General features: G+C 40.1%; 1 protein-coding gene and 1 long non-coding RNA gene across 2 annotated transcripts; one reads left to right on the forward strand and one right to left on the reverse strand.

Annotated features, from left to right (window-relative positions):
• The first annotated feature begins 362 nt into the window (after positions 1-362).
• LOC146491540 (glycerol-3-phosphate dehydrogenase 1-like protein) lies at positions 363-7442 on the forward strand. Its single transcript, XM_085151558.1, has 8 exons — positions 363-779; positions 1126-1303; positions 3153-3293; positions 3517-3655; positions 3802-3914; positions 4000-4233; positions 6207-6313; positions 6861-7442. The coding sequence occupies exons 1-8, from the start codon at positions 739-741 to the stop codon at positions 6955-6957; spliced, it is 1050 nt and encodes a 349-aa protein (XP_085007684.1). The 5' UTR covers positions 363-738; the 3' UTR covers positions 6958-7442.
• Positions 7443-15915: 8473 nt separating this feature from the next.
• LOC146491541 (uncharacterized) lies at positions 15916-18391 on the reverse strand. The gene is made up of 2 exons (XR_014872479.1): positions 17098-18391; positions 15916-16943 (listed from the first exon to the last, which is right to left on the reverse strand). It is a non-coding gene; the product is annotated as an uncharacterized LOC146491541 (long non-coding RNA).
• Between the last annotated feature and the right edge of the window lie 439 nt (positions 18392-18830).

An 18830-nucleotide genomic window follows, 5' to 3' on the forward strand; every position in this document is an offset into this window, starting at 1 on the left:
TTGTTCCCACTAATTTATTATTTGATATTTTTTGTATACGCTGAACATGTGCAGACAAGTAAAACTTTAAAGATATTAAACAGATGCGTTTTGTGTGTATAAAGATTTTGACATATGTAAACATGTTTGATAGCCAGGAGTGTTCAATGATGGGCTGAATCATATTTATTTAAAAAGAAACACGTTATTAATCTGCTTTGTTTTTAATGTTTTTTGATACCTCGTTTTTAAATATAATGTATAAGCTAATTTACGTGTTAAATTAATTAGGGGTGTAGTGGTTTTGTTTTTTAAGCGGCATCCTTTATTAGCAAGAGCTTTATTTTGAAAAACCCAATGACCGGAAGCGCCTTTAAAATACGCTTTTGTTATCATGAGGTGGTAATGTGACTGGCGGTATCCCATATTTCCCGATAATATTAAATAATAACTGGCATTTAAAACGTTCGCTTTAATATAGCGGACTTGTTGTTGTTGCATGCAGCCACCTTTAAACTCGAACCTGAATATGGGCTATGAAGCTTTCAAAAACAGCGGAGATGTCTAAACGGTGGAGAGGCGTGGAGAAATCTTTGCTGCTTATGAACTGCATATAATAAGAGGTGTAGCCGTGGCAGTAAGGGCGGGGTAAGAGAGTAGCAGCATTTTCAGGGCGTATAAGGAAGTTATAGACTGGGGAGTAAAGGACAACAGGCTGTATTTGCAAAGCGCTCACTGTCGGAGTTTCTACTTTTAAAAATGCCCGGAAAGAAAGTTTGCATCGTTGGATCTGGAAACTGGTAACGTTTTTCTGTATCTTTTTGCCTCTTTTAGAAGTAGGAGTTCCCTTTTTTCAGCCAACTGAAAATTGATCGCTGATTTGGTCGTTTACTGGTTGCAAACCCGCTGTATTCATAATCTAATAGGCTTATCTTTACCTCTGTCTCTACCTCTTGCACATCAGAAAGGCAGATCTGGAGCTGTTGTTTACAGCCTTCCTCAATTTCTTCTAAAGAGCTGTTCGTGTAGTAGTTCAGTTCCAAGCCTAAGCATGCTTTTTCAGCCTTTTCAGGAACATGCTGTACTTTGTGTAATCACTTCCCAGAGCTTCAACCTGTGGTTTCCTGATCTTTGTCCCTCCCTCAGGGGTTCTGCCATTGCCAAAATTATCGGGCACAATGTCAAAGCTTCCAACCGCTTTGACCCAATGGTGAACATGTGGGTCTATGAAGAAATGATTGATGGGAAGAAACTGACAGAGATCATCAACACCGAGCATGAAAATGTCAAGTATCTACCAGGCCACAAGCTGCCCAAGAATGTGGTAAGTGCAACAGTTACAGAAGCATCATCTGTAGATTACGCACCAATAAGATTATTTAACTTTTTTAAAAGGAACAATGCAGTTTGGCATGGTTCCAATACCATTGCTAATTTCCTGCCCTTGTCCCTTGTTGGTCTTTTACATTCACAATGCTCAAACAGTTGAGTCAGTTACATAAAACTGCAATGCACTATAATACACAGAGATACAATACATACACATACTGAAAAAATACAGCGTAAGAAAGATACATTATTTAAATTAATACAATTAACCAACCTTTGACCTTTACTCTAAAAGATTTGATATTTGTGATCAAATTGATTTCAATTAGGAGTGTGTTTCATAGCTGCTGACTGTCCATATTTAGATCTGTGGTGTGGTATTTTACAGTTACCATTCACAATCCTCCTCTTACTGTTTTGTTATTGAATGCAACTAGAAAGACACCCTGGGGCCAGACTATTTATACACTCGAAAAATAATTTAAGAAAATACAAATGAGTGCATTATTACAATTATGCATATTATACAAGTGAGTACACTGACAGAGTACGCCTCTGTCAGTGCGCCCCAGGGCGGCTGTGGCTACACTGTAGCTTGCCATCACCAGTGTGTGTGAATGGGTGGATGATTATGTATAGTGTAAAGCGCTTTGGGGTCCTTAGGACCAAGTAAAGCGCTATACAAATACAGACCATTTACCATTATATTTCATTAAAATGTGAGAATAATGCCACCAAACTGGCTTTTGAGACATTATTTGCAGTCTTTGGTTGTATAAAGTTACCACATGCTTAATTATAGAATATTAAACTTGAGTTCAAACTGTCATAGAATATGAAAAATTAGAAAATATCATGGAATCCATAAATAACTAAGCTGCTGCAGTGGGTATGCAGTGTCATCTTTAAATAGTTCAGATTACGGTGCGCTCCTTAATAAGTTGGAGGTCAGAAATGTATTTTATGGAACACCCACTTTACTCGAACTTCCCACTCGGAAAGTCAGAGCAGACCAACATACCCAAAGTTACCAATCCAAGATGTTGGCACTGAACCTAAACTGTAGTAAAACTGTAAACTTTTAATCTGTGCTGTCACTGTTGTGTGTTTCTTCTCAGGCTCTGTTTATCACTGTGTGTTTTAAGTGCAAAAAATAAGAATTATGCTGAATTGCTAGTGATGTCTGAATAGCTCTACCTTGATAAGATTTTCTAAAAAACCCGTTCTTCCTGTTTTTTTGGTTTTTCTGGAACGTGCTAACTCAGGAGAGACATAACTCCCAAGTTCCAACATCAAGTTCCAAGTGGAACGCTGCATTAGTCATAATTATCCTTGCATTATTCCTTACATGCTTATTAAATATTTATCAATGTTAATGAAAAACAATATACCGCAGATACCAGTGTACAGTGATATATATGGTTGTGGTCAGAAATTTACATCCACTCGTCATAGGCATGAATATCATGGTAATTTGGGACTTTTAATGATTTCTCTGACCTGCCGTTTTTCCAAAGTGGATTGAGTGTACAGCATACATCTTTAATCACTTAAAAAAACAAGAATTGGGTGAAAAGTTTGAATTTATTTGGATTTTATACAGGGTCTGTTAGTCATGATTGATCATTGGTGATCATGACTAGGCCTTGGCTTTGTTAAGACTTTGTACAACCCTCAGCAACACATATTAAAAGATTCAAGTGAATACATGTATATATTTAAGTCTGTATGTATACTTTTGACCCTGTGTGGGTTAGAGGAAATCCAAAATGAAGTGTCTTGCATACTGGCACTGTATGATTTGGTTCTGTATGAGGACTAACATGCTGTTGTCGGCTCACTAGGTGGCTGTTCCAGACATCACAGAAGCTGTTAAAGGAGCAAAAATCCTCGTCTTTGTAATCCCGCACCAGTTCATCGGGAAACTCTGTGATCAGATGAAACCTCAGATCACAGAGGGAGCTATCGGGATATCACTCATCAAAGTAAGACCCTGTGACTGTTCATGTCACATTTTCTGCCAGCATAAAAGGGGATCCAGTACCCTAACCACAGCTTCTTATTTTTCTGCGGTCATGGCATCATGAATTTTGTTGTAGTTGAGCAATAGAGAGACAATCACATCCTGTATGTGTCACCATCATCTCAAGGCCAAAAGCCCATTCAGGGTAGAGGTTATGTTTTAAATTGTTGATTATTGTCATCCAGGGCATTGATGAGGGACCGGAAGGACTGACGCTAATCTCAGATATCATCCGAGAGAAACTACAGATTGACATCAGCGTCCTGATGGGAGCAAACATCGCCAGCGAGGTGGCGGATGAGAAGTTCTGTGAAACCACCATCGGTTAGACACTTTGTACAGCACATGTGTAGATAAGTTGCAGAGGAGGTTTTGTGGTGGTCAGACAAGCTAGTGCACAGTTACTTCCTGTTTTAAGTGTTGCTGAAGCAATTTAGCACTCTATGTTTAATAAACTTCATTCACTACAGGAGCAAGAAATGAGGCAAACGGCCACATCTTCAAAGAACTGATGCAGACTCCCAACTTTCGCATCGCTGTCGTGCGGGAGAGTGACACAGTGGAGCTCTGTGGAGCCTTAAAGGTAAACGGATGTTTCCATAGTCAAATTCTCCTTGTATAATGGAAAACCGTAAAATGTTTGCACCCTTCCCCTCGTGCATTGCCAGAATATTGTGGCGGTCGGCGCTGGATTCTGTGATGGCCTCGACTGTGGCGACAACACCAAAGCGGCGGTAATCAGGCTGGGCCTGATGGAAATGGTTGCCTTTGCCAAAATTTTCTGTAAAGGCACAGTGAGCTCTATAACCTTCCTGGAAAGCTGCGGTGTGGCCGACCTTATCACCACTTGCTACGGAGGACGAAACCGGAAGGTCGCAGAGGCCTTTGTCAGAACGTCCAAGGTGAGTCAGAGAGGACAGTCCATCGCAATTATTGTTTTTCAAATAAGAGGAATATAAGTTACAAAAATCCAAATCCAAAGGGTAACTAAATGTTAATTATTACAATGTAAATCAAATATCTACTATTAGTATTAAGAGGGAACAATCAAAGTTATTGAAGTGCACTACTGTGCAGTTTCAAAGGTCTTTTTTTATGTAAACATTTAGCTTTAACTGTTCACAATTACAGCTTTTTTTTCTTTTTTTTTCTTTTTACACATAGTGCCCCATTTTCTGAGACTCAAAAGTAATTAAACAGTTGACTGTTGAGCAGTTTCAGAGACATGTGAGTGTTGTTCACATTTGCATTTCACTCAAATTCTCGATATAGTGTTAAAACAGATACTAATGTAAATGAGGGAGGTCATCACTAACCTGTAAAAGAAAAGAAAAAAATCGGAGCGACAGAAAAAACTTTCGTAGTGTCCAAATCAACAATCTGGTTCAGCAACACCAAAACCCCTCAAAGCTCACAGAAGATAACTGAAGTGGATGATAACAGAATTATTTCCATCGTTGAGAAAAACATCTTAATGGCATCTAACTAAGTCAAGAACACTATAGAGGAGGTACATATATCATCGTCAAAGCAAAACATGCCTTTATGAATTGAGATACAGAGAGTTTACAACAAGGTGCAAACCACTGGTTAGAGTGGTTTGCACAAAGAACAATAAACCCAGATTAGACTTTGCCAGAAAACATCTTGAATGGCCTGCAGAGTTCTGGAAACTATGATGAACTTGTAGTAGAACAATAAAAAGAGAAAGGTGTGTATGATTAGAGAAGCAGCTCATGATCTGAAGAATACTACATCATCTATCAAACATTGTGGTGCTCATGGTGTGGTAAGGGCATGAACTGGTTCACTGGTGTTTATTGATGATGTGCCTACTGATAGAAGCGGCAGGATTAATTGTGAAGTGTACGAGGCTATACTCCCTGCGAGGATACAATCAAATGCTGCAAAACTGTTCAACCCCAAGTTAAAACCCAAGAGTCTCGCAGGCAAATAAATAGATCTTCAATATCCAAGTCAGTCACCTAATCTCAACTGAACCAAGCAGCCTTTCAGTTATTAAATACAAAACTGAGGGCAGAGAGACCCACAAACAAGCAGCAGCTGAAGGTGGGTGAAGTAAAGGTCTGGCAGAGCGTCTCGAGAGGAATTTCCAAGTATTAAAAACAATCCTTGTTGGTCCATGTTGGTTTCTACAATTGAGACTGAGCCAGTGAAAATAGGGAACAGTATTAAAACGGAAAAAAAAGTTTTGTTTTCTTTTAATGGCTGTTTTTTCTGAACATTTAATGCGAAAAAAACTTAAACCCCTTGAATTAATCTGGAAGTCTGGACTGATTCATTCAAAATCCACTGTTGAGGTGCACAGAGGCAAGACTACAAAAATTGCATCATTGTCCAAAAGGTCTATGGACCCAGCTGCACTTCATTTAACTCTGGTCTTTTAGTCAGTCATGTTTTCCTTCAGACTTTAAATTGGGCTTATGTTGAGGAAAAGTGGCCCCTGTTGGGTTTACTCTATGAATAATTGAAGTGTACACAGAGGTAGCGTGCACACGCTATCTTTAATTTGGGTCATGGATGCAGTGAAGGAAGAAGTTTAAGGGCTCTAACCAAATATTTTCTGGGTAGTCTTTATATCCCCGTCGCTCACAGCAGTGATCATCGCGGCTCAGATCATCTCACTGTCGCCTTCTTAGTGACTTTTCTGCTAGATTTAGCTCCCTTTCAAAGCCCCTTAGAAGCAGTTTTGCTTGTCTGCTGCTTGCAGTGCTCACTCTCTGGAGACCAAAGAATGGTATCCAGGACAGCCCTGAAAAGCTTACTGCCATCAACACAATAGATCTCTATCTGTGTGTCCTTTTTGTCAACATACTTGGTTGCTCAGCCTACGCTTTTATGTTTGCTCATGCAGTCTATCGCTGAGCTGGAGGCGGAAATGCTCAACGGCCAGAAGCTCCAGGGTCCGCAGACCTCCGCGGAGGTCTACAAGATCTTAAAAAAGAGGGACATGGTCAACAAGTAAGTCCACAAATCCTTTTACGTACAGTTACGTCTTTGTTTTATTGTTTTATATTAGCAGAACCAGTTTCCAGTCTGCTGGGTACGCCTTCATTACATTAATGGTTCAAGTCGGGACGAATATTTACTTTGGCTGTGCTCTTCAAAGATTGGGATCGAAGTTATAAATCACAATTATGTTCTTGAAGTTTTGGTATTACCGGCAGCATGAAATCTAAATGAAACTAATAAGAATTATCAGCATTCCTGCTATCTGTAATTACCTGCAAACTGCAATATAAACAGCCATGGTCCACACAAGCACACACACACACACACACACACACAAGTGTTTTCACTTATATCGCCTGATTACACCTCTGATTAGACCAGCAGCTGTGGGCTCATTTTTATCTTGAACCTGTCTCGGACAATAAAGGATATTAAAATCATTTATTTTTTTATAGCCAGCAGCTTGTTTTGTTCCTGTTCCTTGACCTACAAACAGTTCATTTGCAGTGTCCTCACATCAACATGCAATAAACTTTGAGTCTCCTTCCTTCTGCAGGTTTCCTTTGTTCGCAGCCGTCTACCAGATCTGCTTTGAGGGCAGACAGGTGAAAGAGTTCATCACCTGTCTGCAGAACCACCCCGAGCACTTGTAAAGTAAACGGGGTCTGCAGACATGCTCACTACTGCTCCTTCAGTAGAGATTTACTACCACTAGAGGGCGGAAGAGAATCATCAGAGAAACGCACAATTTAACAAAATGATGACAACCCAGGGCACTTCATATTATCTCCATCAGTGTCATTTAATCATGGCTCTTGCACAATATTTTCGCAGCATTTTATTATAAGTTTTGGATTTTGTTTTTTTTGCTTTTTACCAATTTTGCTTCTTTTTTTTTTCTTTTTTTTTTACGTTGTGTGGCGTTAATTTCATTTGAAACTGTGGCAGGGATAAACTACCATCAAAGGCAGACCACTCCATTTGTACTACTGCCAGAATCTGTCTGTAACTATTGTCGTATGTCACTACAGGATGTCTGTTTGTAACCTGAAAATCCAGCATATTCTTTTTTTTAACTCTGTATGTGGAGGTGGGTATTTTTGTTTTGTTTTTTTCAATAAAACCATTCATAACAAAACAGTCTTGTCATTTCTTGTTGAAATGGGAAGCTGGTATCCTGTCCTGTGTCTGCAGCTTTATGACTGAGTGGTGTTTTAGATCCCACAGTCAGTCTGTGTTGGGCTGAAAGTGATTCCCAGGAGAGCTGCAGTAACCCAGTGTGAGAGAGCAGATTAAAGAACAAATGCCGTCCTTGTCCCTACATTTCAACCCTGTTATAGGGCAGACCGGTGAAACCTTTGATATTCTCTCAACTGTCTATCTCCATCTGCTTCCCATCCCTGTTTATCTCTGTAACATGTCCATTTAAGTCACATATTATGTCTCTAGTCTCTGTTTATGTATTTATTACCTTAAAGATACAATCTGTATTTTTTTTAAAGGATACTGAACTTGTAGATATGCACAGATTAGCGTGTAATTACATCTTCCAACAAACTGACGCATCCTCATAAACGTGTTTATAGGTGCCTGTAGCTCAAGACGTAGAGCAGGTTCTCTGGTAATCAGAAGGTTGGTGGTTTGATCCCTGGCTTCTCCAGTCTGCATGCTACTGCATGATAATAACCCCAAATTGTTCTCTGATGTGTGTGGTTAGATAGGAAAGTGCTTGTATGAATGGGTGAATTAGGTAAGTTGTATAAAAGTGCTTTGCGTACTCAGATAGATTAGAGAAGCGCTAAAGAATCAGTACATTTGCATGCATGCATAGGAGCAGGTTTGCATTTTATGGGAGCCACCACCATATATATATATATATATATATATATATGTATATATATATATACATATATATTTATTTAGACATTTAAGTTTTTATTGATTTTGCAACATATACTTAAACCTGTATAAGAGGGAGAAAACAAACAAACAAAAAACACAAGAAAACTGCTGGTGTGCACCCCTGCCCTTACAAGTCTAAAAGAAAGAAAAGAGAAACTAACAAACAGTGGGGTTCCAAGAGAAGAAACACAAAAATGGGCAAATAAAAATGACGGTAAAGTAACATTTGGACCGGTGGTCACAGTTAATAATCCTTCAGATTATGATAATATGGTCATGATTTCCTGTTTGCTTCAGATAGTTCCAAAAATAGTCCCAATGTTCATCTTTATCTTCTGTATCGTTTTTAAGTTTATTCAGCATGGACTCATAGGAAGCAGTCTCTGCCATCCACCACCATATTTTAATAAAGCAGGCTGGAAGGACATCACCCTTTACACTAATGGTGTTTTATGTATGTAGCTTGAGACCAGCCACATACATATTGCACTAAAAGTTGAGGTGAAGGGATACCATCATAGGTTTCTGGTGTGACCAAACCCATGTTTTATCACAAGAGAAGGGGTCCCCTTCACCAATGAAACGAAAACATGAATGAAAGGTAGGTTTCTTTCTTTGTAAAATGACCTCAAGCGTCAGCTTCAGAAATGAAATCAGGGTTTTAACAAATGAAAGCATGTATAAACTTGCTTATTTATTTCTGATATTATTGTCACAGTAACTTGTTGTCAGCAGATTAGATATGTGACCCTCTCATTTCTGGACAGCTGAGAAGGAGCCTGCTAAACAACAACCATTTAAAAACTATAAGCTGTTATTAAGAGCTAACGTATGCCATGTTAGGCTCAGGATACAAAATATCACTGTACCTTTGATAAATAGTTTGATTATGTTCTTAAATCATAATTATAACTTCATTTAGTAAGTGTCAGAGTCGAACAATGTTGTATCCACCTAAAAGAAAGTTTCACTAAGGTTGGTTAGCAGAGGCTAACAGTAGCTAACAGTGACAAAAACAGTAGCACTTACAGACATTTCAGCACATACTCAACAACTCACCTCAGAAGTTGGACTTCTTTTACAGTCTCTAGAGTAAATAAAGGCAAACGCTTCTTATCAAGCATTGATAGCTGAGGTGCAAGGTGGGCTAAAAGCCTTCCAAAGATGAGAAAAAATCTACTATCAATTTACATCTAGCAGTGAAATTTTTACAGACTAATTTGTTGAACAGTAACTTATATTATTTTGAAATTAAGCAAAACTAATTAGTTAACAAAGAACTAGCTAGCATAGTGGTATTTTGACTAAACTAAGATGCTTGCAAGCTTTAAATGATGCTGATGTTTAGTTTGAGATCTTAGCTTGTTAGCATTAACATGTTCGCCAGTTAAAACTATGAATTATAGCTGAGGTTCATAGGAAACTCATTAGCTATTAATGAGTTTCCATTAATTTTTCCAGGACTGCTGAATGTCACCACCGACTGTCACCTAAACAGTGGGTTAGATAAACAAAGAGATGTGCTGGCCAATCTTAGCACTTTCTCTTAGCCATAAGCAGTAGCTTATGCTAGCATTGTAAAATACCCTGAAGTTAACGTTAGATGGCGCCCCTCCTTCAGCTTGGTTCTGCTCAAGCTTTCTTCCTTTTTAAAAGGGAGTTTTTCCTTCCCACTGTTGTGAAGTGCTTGCTCATAGGCACTGTGTGATTGTTGGAGTTTTCTCTCTTATTGTAGGGTCTTAACCACAGTTTTGTCTCATCCTTAAAGATTCTGCAAATCGGCTGATTTTCTTCTCTGCTTCCCTGACATTCTTTGAAATTGGGTTTTTTTTTGGTTTTGTTTTTTTGCAATCTTATGGGTGCAAACATTCTGGATGAAAGATGTGCATGGAGATCTAAGTAGTCTTTAAAAAGCTCCTGTAATCCATGATGGGAAAGGCACCAGTTTCAGGGGGTGCACAGTGGGTTGGGATAACCTTCCACAGGTTCCCATGGGAGAGCCGGGGTCTCACAAGTTGATGCCCTCATCTCCAAACAGCAACTGTCATCAGCTGGGTTTTGTGGGAACCCTGAGACTCTTGCGGTGGTTTGACAGAAGCCCAGATTCCTTGGTTCAAAGAGAAAGCTCACCTTCAGATGAGACCCGAGCTTGAAAGAAGAGCTTAATCACCACAGTGGATGCAGACGTACACTGTCTGAAAGTGAGAAGCCCTTTGGACAGCGGAGGACAGCAACATCATCGAGTCAGTCTGGGAATCCATCAGGTTCTGGAAGCTTCTGCTCTAGCCATTGTTATCCATTGGTTGATAACAGGTGTGCAGTTATACTCACATGGATCTGCATGAAACCAAAGCCTGCCTCATTTTGAATTGCTCAAAAAACGTGGAAACAGAAATCTTGCAGAGATTCCCATAAATATACAAATATCTGTTGATAGAGATATGGTTTGACTTCTTTGTCTTATTGACTCTTCAAGGTAAAATATTAAGAATTACCTTTTGAGCTGCAGGAAAAAGTGAGTAACTCTACATCAAATTGATCTTCTCTGATGACAGCTTAGTGGGAATCAACTGTACCAAGTATACTGATGAAAATCCCTCTCCATCACAAAGAGCTGGCTGATTAATACATTGTGTATGTTTTGCTCAACTTGTGTGAAAGGTGGAATTTAAAAACAGCAATTTGTGGTTTTAGTGGGAGTTGCACGCACCAGTTAAATAACAAAGAGACTACTTTGTACAGAAGAAATAGTCCACATAAAAGCTGTTGACAGTGCTGTATTGTTATAATGAGATTTTGCAGTGTTTACATTTTTTACAAGTACCACAAACTAAATCGCGTTTATCTCCATGCTGAAGAGTTAGAGAGAGCTCTGAGACCCCCCCCCCAAAAAACAAAAACAAAAAAACAATAAAAACAAAAACAACAACCTATGGATAAATTGACTATATGGTATCTGAAGCAACCAAATGACAAAGTAATCACAAGTGGCATCTTGGTTTTATGGAGACAGAAGCTAACAAACTCTGTTAGGACTCAGTCACGCAGGTCTAGAGACAGGGCAGCGACTCCTGGCGACCGCAAGTCACTGGGGAAAAATAGTTATTATACCCTAACTTGCTGGTGAGACCCCTATATGTTAGCAAACACTCACTAAAAACTCTCTGAACAGTAGTGAAACTGTGTGCTGCAAAGTAGAAAGACAGTCTGTTTGTCTTCAAAGTAGATGTTTGAAACATCTTAGTTTTACTTTTACTCTAAAAGTGATCTTTATTTATTTCCAGTTTGCACCTGACTTTTTCAGGTTTCACCTCTGCTCGGCAAGTATTTGGTGACTATTTCCAAGTTGCCGTCTTCCATGTAAGCGACAGGCAACTGGGCCAAGTGACCAAAGTGAACTTGGTGCAGCACCCTCTTTGGGACGGATTTCACTTGGCAAGTGGAGGTTGCTAGGGTGCCGCGGACTGTTTCTAGGCCTGTGTGAATGAGACCTTAGCAAGCTGAATCTTTAGACTGTATAGATGTAATATATTCATTTCGGTTCACTTTTATTTATATAGTGTCATATCACAACAACAGTTGCCTCAAGGTGCTGTATATTGTAAGGTAAAGACCCTACAATAATACAAACAAACTAGAGAAAACCTCAACAATCAGACAACCCACTATGAACAAGTACTTTGGCAACAGTAGGAAGGAAAATATCCTTTTTAACAGGAAGAAGCCTCCAGCAGAACCAGCTAATCTCATGCATATTATAGTTACTGAATTAACAGATGGGATTATTTTAGGGAAAAGAGAAATTCCAAAGGTAGCTTAAACTCCAAATTTCATTCTTCTTCCAAACATGTTAGGCTTTCTTCTCATTCCACCGCAAAGCTTCCATTTGGATTTGGCGTTGCGGTTACGACCAGAGTGATCATAAAGCAGTCAGCTCAGCCGTATGCTGCAATAAGTTACAGCTCTTTCGGCGTTACCTATGCAGATTGTCCTCTATCAGGGGGACATTCTGTAATTGAAATACCAGGAGATCCCAGAGGCCCTGATGTGCTGCAACACTGACAGGATAGAACATAGATACAAATTTGTGTAGGCGTTGATATAAACCACATGCCGTTAAACTATGACAAAGTGGCACAGTGGCTAATTTACATATAAACATTGGAAAACATATTGAATCTGATCAGATTGCCGGATTCCGGTGCATGGGCGGCTGGTTCAAATTTCCCTCTGAGGAGCAGGAAGTGGCTTTGTGCATGGCCCACGCTACACTGACAAGTTGGAATGCCACTTCAATGTTATTCGCAGCTGCGCTGGGAACCTGGCAATGTCCCCTTTCACATCAGCGGCCCCTACCAAGCATGTAAGCGTGGACCCCGAGAGGGACACAAGAACGGCACATACGGTAAAGATTTCAACTTCCACAAATCACATGCAATTGTGCCGTTTGCGCTGAAGTCAGCTTCTCCAAGTCCACGGGAGATCGAGTTAAGGAGGTTTAGCTGAACGGGATGTAATGCAGGAAAGAAAACAGGGACTGTGTCAGCTCTTTGTCTACTCAGATATACAATATACTGTAGTGATGAATTGCGGTTACTCTCTTGGTGCTGTTTTGTAGATTTACATGCAGACTGATAGTATTTCAGATTTAATCGAAGAGCTCTTTTCCTATTTTGAAAGTAGAAAAAAAAACAAGGCTGGGCTTCCTGCCAAGACTTTATTGTGAAGATTAAATTAATTTCATTGAGTTATGGTCAGTAATTTCCTGATATGGATTGCTCTCCATCTCATCTCTGTCCATCTCCCCCCTGGCTGTTGCAAAGAATCGATGGCTGTCTGGAGGGAGCGAGGGGCAAACGATTTCTTGTGGCAATTTTTTCCCCCGCTCTTCTTTAGGTAAGGGGATGTGACAGTCAAACAAAACCCACACAAACAGACCTTGTGTTTTCACCCTATGTTTGTATGCAGTGCCACAGCCAGGCTTCCTGCCAAGCTCTTACCCCCCCCCCCCCCCCCCCCCACACACACACACCAAAAAAAGGCAAGCCAAAGCAACCGCAGGCACCACTGCCTTCATCCACCCCTGTCCCCCCTCTTTTTTCTTCAGAGTGCTGGCAAACACAAAAGGAGGCAAAGAAGCAGAGCCTGGGTGCAAGTCCCCATGAATGTGCAGAGATTAAGCCGAGGCGGTGATGAAGTCGGCCGGAGAGAGGTGAAGGATGAGGAGGAGGATTTGAGGAGAGGAATAGGAGTGGTTGTTATTCAGCGGACAAGATTTGGTGCCCTTTGCCATTGAGCCAGCGCCAGCTGGGACAAGGAGTGGCATCCTACGCTTTCTCGCTTTCTGATTTTCTCTCCGCTGCTCATGTTTTCAATGAGAGCATTGTATGAGCCGGAGGAAGGATATGAGGTCCCATTTGGCTGTCATTGACATGTAAAAAGAGTGTGGCGGTGACAGCTGACGGGATCAGTGGCCTGTAATTATCTGAGACTAGACTCTCACCCCTCCATGTCAAACACACACACATGCAAAAATGTAGGTGTGTCCACATATAAAGATGTAAAGGCGAGATTAAAAATGATGAACAGGACCAAACGGCAGAGGCTTGTCTGCCCTTAGGTAATTTTATGAGTTATCTATTAGCCTACGTGTGAGGTTTCGCCCTGACACGAAGCTTGGGTGCTATAAATCTAAAGGTGTTAACCATGTGGTCTGGCCCGGGGTGGCCCAGATATGTTTAAGAAATAGAAATAAATGCCACAGGGCTCAGGGGAGAACTTTTGACGCACAACTGAGATGTTTATCCACAGGAGACACAGGTGTGACAAACCAACTGTGAAGAACAGCCGTTACACCACATGAGTCACATCTGGAAAATAGTGTGATGTGCTGAGGAGTGCCTTAATGTGCTTTTTGTTTTGTTTTGGGATTTTATTTTAATCGATATCATCCAGACAGTACAACATTAACGAACATTAGCCGCCTCCATCATCACTGCTTGCTGACTGATTTCCATTTTAGTGGTCTTGGTTTTGCATAGTTTAGAAATATAGACTGTTTAAACCATTACCTGTGTATAATATTAAGGATTTTTGCTCTTCTTTAAATAAAGTAATAGCTGAATTCCTCAGCAACATACAAAGCTAAAAAACTGCAATTCCTCATATGACCACTGGAGGCTTGTCACAAAAATGAGTCAGTCAGACCCATTGACTGTAGAAAACTGTTTTCTACAGTCAATGGTCAGACCACGTGATTTTCGCGCGTTGCATTGTAGGTACGAGTGGCAGCACAATCAAAACACTGCATCAAGCGCTAGCATTTCCAGCACCGACAACCATTAATTTTGCGGTTTTAATCCCTACCTGAATTTTATTTGCCCCCAAAACAGTTATGTACAAAACGAAGGAGAACATGGCAGGTCGGTTATGGAATCAGAACGATGCCACCTTGAAACGAAACCGAAAAAAATATTGAAACCGAAAAAAAATATTGTAACTGAAATAAATGTACTGAAAAATCTTGTATTGAAACCGAAAAAAAAAATTGATAGTGAAAAACAATTAATTGAAACTGTAATTTTTTTGTTTTCACTTACAATTTTTTTTTTCAGTTTCAAACCATTTTTTTTCGGTTTCAAACCATTTTTCGGTTTCAAACCATTTTTTTTCGGTTTCAATCCATTTTTTTTCGGTTTCAAACCATTTTTCGGTTTCAATCCACTTTTCGGTTTCAATCCATTTTTCAGTTTCACTCCGCTGGCACTGTTTTGGCGTCCGGGGGCGCGCTGGGGGGGCGGGGATTCCGACCCGCATGTATTTGCATATATTATAATGCTGACCAATGACTGGAGAAAACACTGACGACGCGGCTGCGGTCACGGACAAACTTGCACGTGTCTGTTCGGGAATGGCAGATGCTGAGAGGTCCAGCGTTTACATTACCGACTATTTCAAAGTGACAGCCTGAGGTAAATTCTTCTTCAGTAAATTGGACTACCGGACAGGAGGACCTGAGACCCCACCGCACTATTTTTGGTAAGTTAAATGTGTTTGTAAACTAATCCGTAATTTAGCTACGGACCTAGCTAGCTAAGATGAGCACTTGGCTGTTGGGGAAACTTGTTTTGTAAAGTTCGTTTAGCTAACCCGTGCAGGTGAATGAATTTACCCTGACTAAAGAAATCAAGAGAAACGCACCAGGCTGCTCAGTGACTAACCACGGTTACTGTACTTTTATATGAGTATTATACTGTAAGAGCAACAGGCTGGACTCTGCTTCTGCTCCTGTGCAGAGCTGATTATTAAATATGTGCAAACAGCAGCATGTTTTCTGTCGCTTTCCACATGTGGAACGACATTAACGCCAACTTTTAAAAACCTGGAACTTCAGTAACCCCTCATTAGTCAATAGCTACGAATTAAATAGCAAAGCCCTATACTTATGTACTGAAACCAGCTACTTCCGCTTGTCAGCTTAAGTTAAAATGTTACATTTTTCCTCTGATTATTTTTTTAGCATTTTTTTTTACTCAGCTTGTTACAAATATTCAGGTTAAAAAACTGTCCTAATTATTTTTAATGAATTATGTTCACAAAGTCACATGTGCAGTACTCTGTACAGCTTGCATCCTTTAGGACAAATAATTTGAAACATTAATATTTCTTGTTCAATACTGAGCTGATAACACCTCTGTATGTTGTGACCAGGATGCAGCAGCAGACTGAACCTTGACTGAAACCTGCTCCATCATCTCATCTTTGCAGATGTCCATTTATAAAGCATCAACAACTCAAAGGTAAACATGATATTAGAAAATGTATTAGTATATAAGGCCTTTAAAACAAATAAAAAATAAACAGCTGTCGGCAGAACTGTAGGACTGGACAACTTCAGATCCCGAGTGTGTGAGGACAGAAGGATCAGCCCTATTTCAGATTTGAGAGATAATCTTTATATTTCAGTTTGTGATGATTCTGTTCTGTTTGTGATTACAGGAGCCGTCCTCAGATTCAGACCTCAGCACCACCCAGTGACAGCAGACAGATCTTATATCTTCGATCTTTGTAGTAACTCCAAAATTAACTGAAGAAAACAGTACAAAGGTTAAAGTACCACATGTGCTGTCAGTGAAAGCTGCAGCTGTTTTATTGATAAATTTAAAGACAAAGTCAAAAGGATTAATCACTCATGTAACTGTGTCACTATACATCAGCATTAACAGTACCTCAGTTTGGTGTTTCAGAAAACTGCTGATCTCAGACCTGCACAACTTCTGTTTTAAACACTGAATGTACTCAGCTACATGAAGGGCACATGATGTTTTCTCTGACACAATTAAATAAAACCTGATTAAAGTCAAAGGTTGTTACTTGTATTTGAACTAAAAACTTGATCAGGAATTCTTTCACTGTTTTTTGACAATAGTGTGTTATTTATCATAAAGTAGTTCAGAGTCATTCATACCAGAGTAACCAGAGAACACAACATATATTTAACTTTCTACAGGACTTAAAGCTATGATATTATGTAAAAGTCCAGAGCCTCTGAGGATTATCTGAGTACTTCTAACATTACACAAAGCAAAGGTCTCCATCAGTGTTCATGAAATGCTGGGTTTATCCTTCTTGTGAGGGAGCTGCTGGTGAAGATCACGAGCCCTGCTTGATCCCGGCGATGAGTTTGTCTTCCTGGTGTTTCTGAAATGATGCCTCTCACTGTGGGGCAACAGAACATCTGGCACAGGACAGTTGTAATGAAAGAAATTGAATTAGTTTTGAAAAAAAAAAATCTTGGAAATGCCCTATATGTGAGAAGCAGATTTTGTATTTACTTTTCTTTTGCCAATCAAGATAACTAGAAGTATAATTTTCACCATACAATTACTAACCTTGTCATCTCCTGCACTGTCTGTTTTGGGCTCTGGGCTTGTCCTTTCCAGCGCTCATGAGACTGCTTTTGGTGCACTGTGGTATGAGGTGCTAACCTGTTGACAGTGTTGGGAAGGTTAATTTTAAAATGTATTCCACCAAAGATTATAGAAGTAATGTATTCTGAATACTTTACAACTACATGAATGTACTATTGCTGTGTGATTTATTACTCTTACTGAAGGCTACTCGCCATACCAATACCAACTAGATGTTAAAATCTTAATATAAATGAGTAACAGTAGGTGGACATTAGGTAAGGCTGCACTTTTTGCAGCGATCTCGTGTAGAAAACTATTCAGTGCATATATAAAACAGGTCAGCGGCTCCGAACCGTAGTAAAGGGACCTCTGGCTAATACATCATGTCGGGCTCGTAGCTGAAAACTAGCTTTACTTTGTTGTCTGGGTCAACTTTGCTAGCGAGAGAGAGGCGTTGAAAGGCTGCTTATTGTTTCGGAGGAAAACAGGAACACAGTGTACAGTCCAGTCTTAACAGCTTTCTTACAGCTGGGCTCATCGGGCACTCTTTTTGGCTGCAGTGGTTATTATTATATTTACATGCTTCCAGCTCCCGTTTCTGCTCAGTGACAGCTCATACTTTTCCTTTTTCTCCCTCCCTCGCTCACAGACACATAACGGGTATGGCAGTCCGTTCTCCCTGCAGCACAGACTACACTGCCCATGAGGCTACATTGTTTAGGGCGATGCCTTTAACACTCTGCTATTGCCTTCATATTAAATCATTTTGTTTGGGTTTCCACCGGCGTGGAATTACCAAAAATAGAGAGACCATAGCCTAACATATGAAAAAGGAAAATACCGCCATGTAATCCATTTATTTCAACAAACTAACTGTGTTCTCAATATCACCTATTGAACAGTAATGGATACATTTACTCATATTTTGTATTTTATATACATAACGCCGGTGCATGTATTGCGTTACTGCCCAACACTGCCTGTTGATGAGATCTTGTGCCGTTCCTAAAACACCGGCCTCCAACTCCTAAGGAGACACGGGTGTACCTAAATATAGCAAATATTAGCTTCAGGCTAGCTTGCTACGACAAATAGGCTAATACCAGCACTTTACCACAACTTCACCAGATGTAGCTAAAAAAAACTAAACTAATGTCCAGTCCAGTGGGACAGCAAGGAAAGATGACAAAAAATGATTACTTACTTGCGGTTTGGAGGGTCAAGCTGAAATTGAAGCAGCCATTGAAAGAGAGAAAGATGGCAGCTTGGTCAGCACTAGTGATGGGTCGTTCGCGAACGAAATGGCTCTTAGAGCCGGGTCTTTGAAGTGAACGACGCGAGCCGGCTCCTTATTGCGAGCCGTGAGGTTGTTTTTTTTGTTGTTTTTTTTTCCTTTCTCTCACCCTCTCTCTCGCCCTTTTTTCCGCTAAACTCCACATGCGCGGCCTGTACTTTGCGCTGGGCAGAGGGGGGAGGGGCGTTAGTTACACTGGCAGTAGCACAGGAACAGAGCCAGAGAGAAAGAGAGCGAGGGACAACAACGTCACATTAGAAAGGTATAGTAATCATCCACTATTTTCAGTTGCAGATGATAAAGGATTCAGAAATCATGCAGGCCCATATGACAGAGAATGTGCATCTTCTTTTTGTTTTCATATTTTAATTTATATTTAATTGTGTTGTGGTTTGCAGTGTTTTGTGTTGTTTCACTT

The sequence above is a fragment of the Neolamprologus multifasciatus genome, chromosome 23 (genome assembly GCF_963576455.1).
Source record: "Neolamprologus multifasciatus chromosome 23, fNeoMul1.2, whole genome shotgun sequence".
Taxonomy (NCBI): domain Eukaryota; kingdom Metazoa; phylum Chordata; class Actinopteri; order Cichliformes; family Cichlidae; genus Neolamprologus; species Neolamprologus multifasciatus.

What these genes read in the sequence shown, in the direction of transcription:
- LOC146491540 (XM_085151558.1), top strand. Translation starts at nt 739, where the DNA reads ATGCCCGGAAAGAAAGTTTGCATCGTTGGATCTGGAAACTG. An exon ending in CCTTTGTCAGAACGTCCAAG is followed by an intron (nt 4,234 to 6,206) that starts GTGAGTCAGAGA and finishes TTGCTCATGCAG; the next exon opens with TCTATCGCTGAGCTGGAGGC. An exon ending in AAGAGGGACATGGTCAACAA is followed by an intron (nt 6,314 to 6,860) that starts GTAAGTCCACAA and finishes TTCCTTCTGCAG; the next exon opens with GTTTCCTTTGTTCGCAGCCG.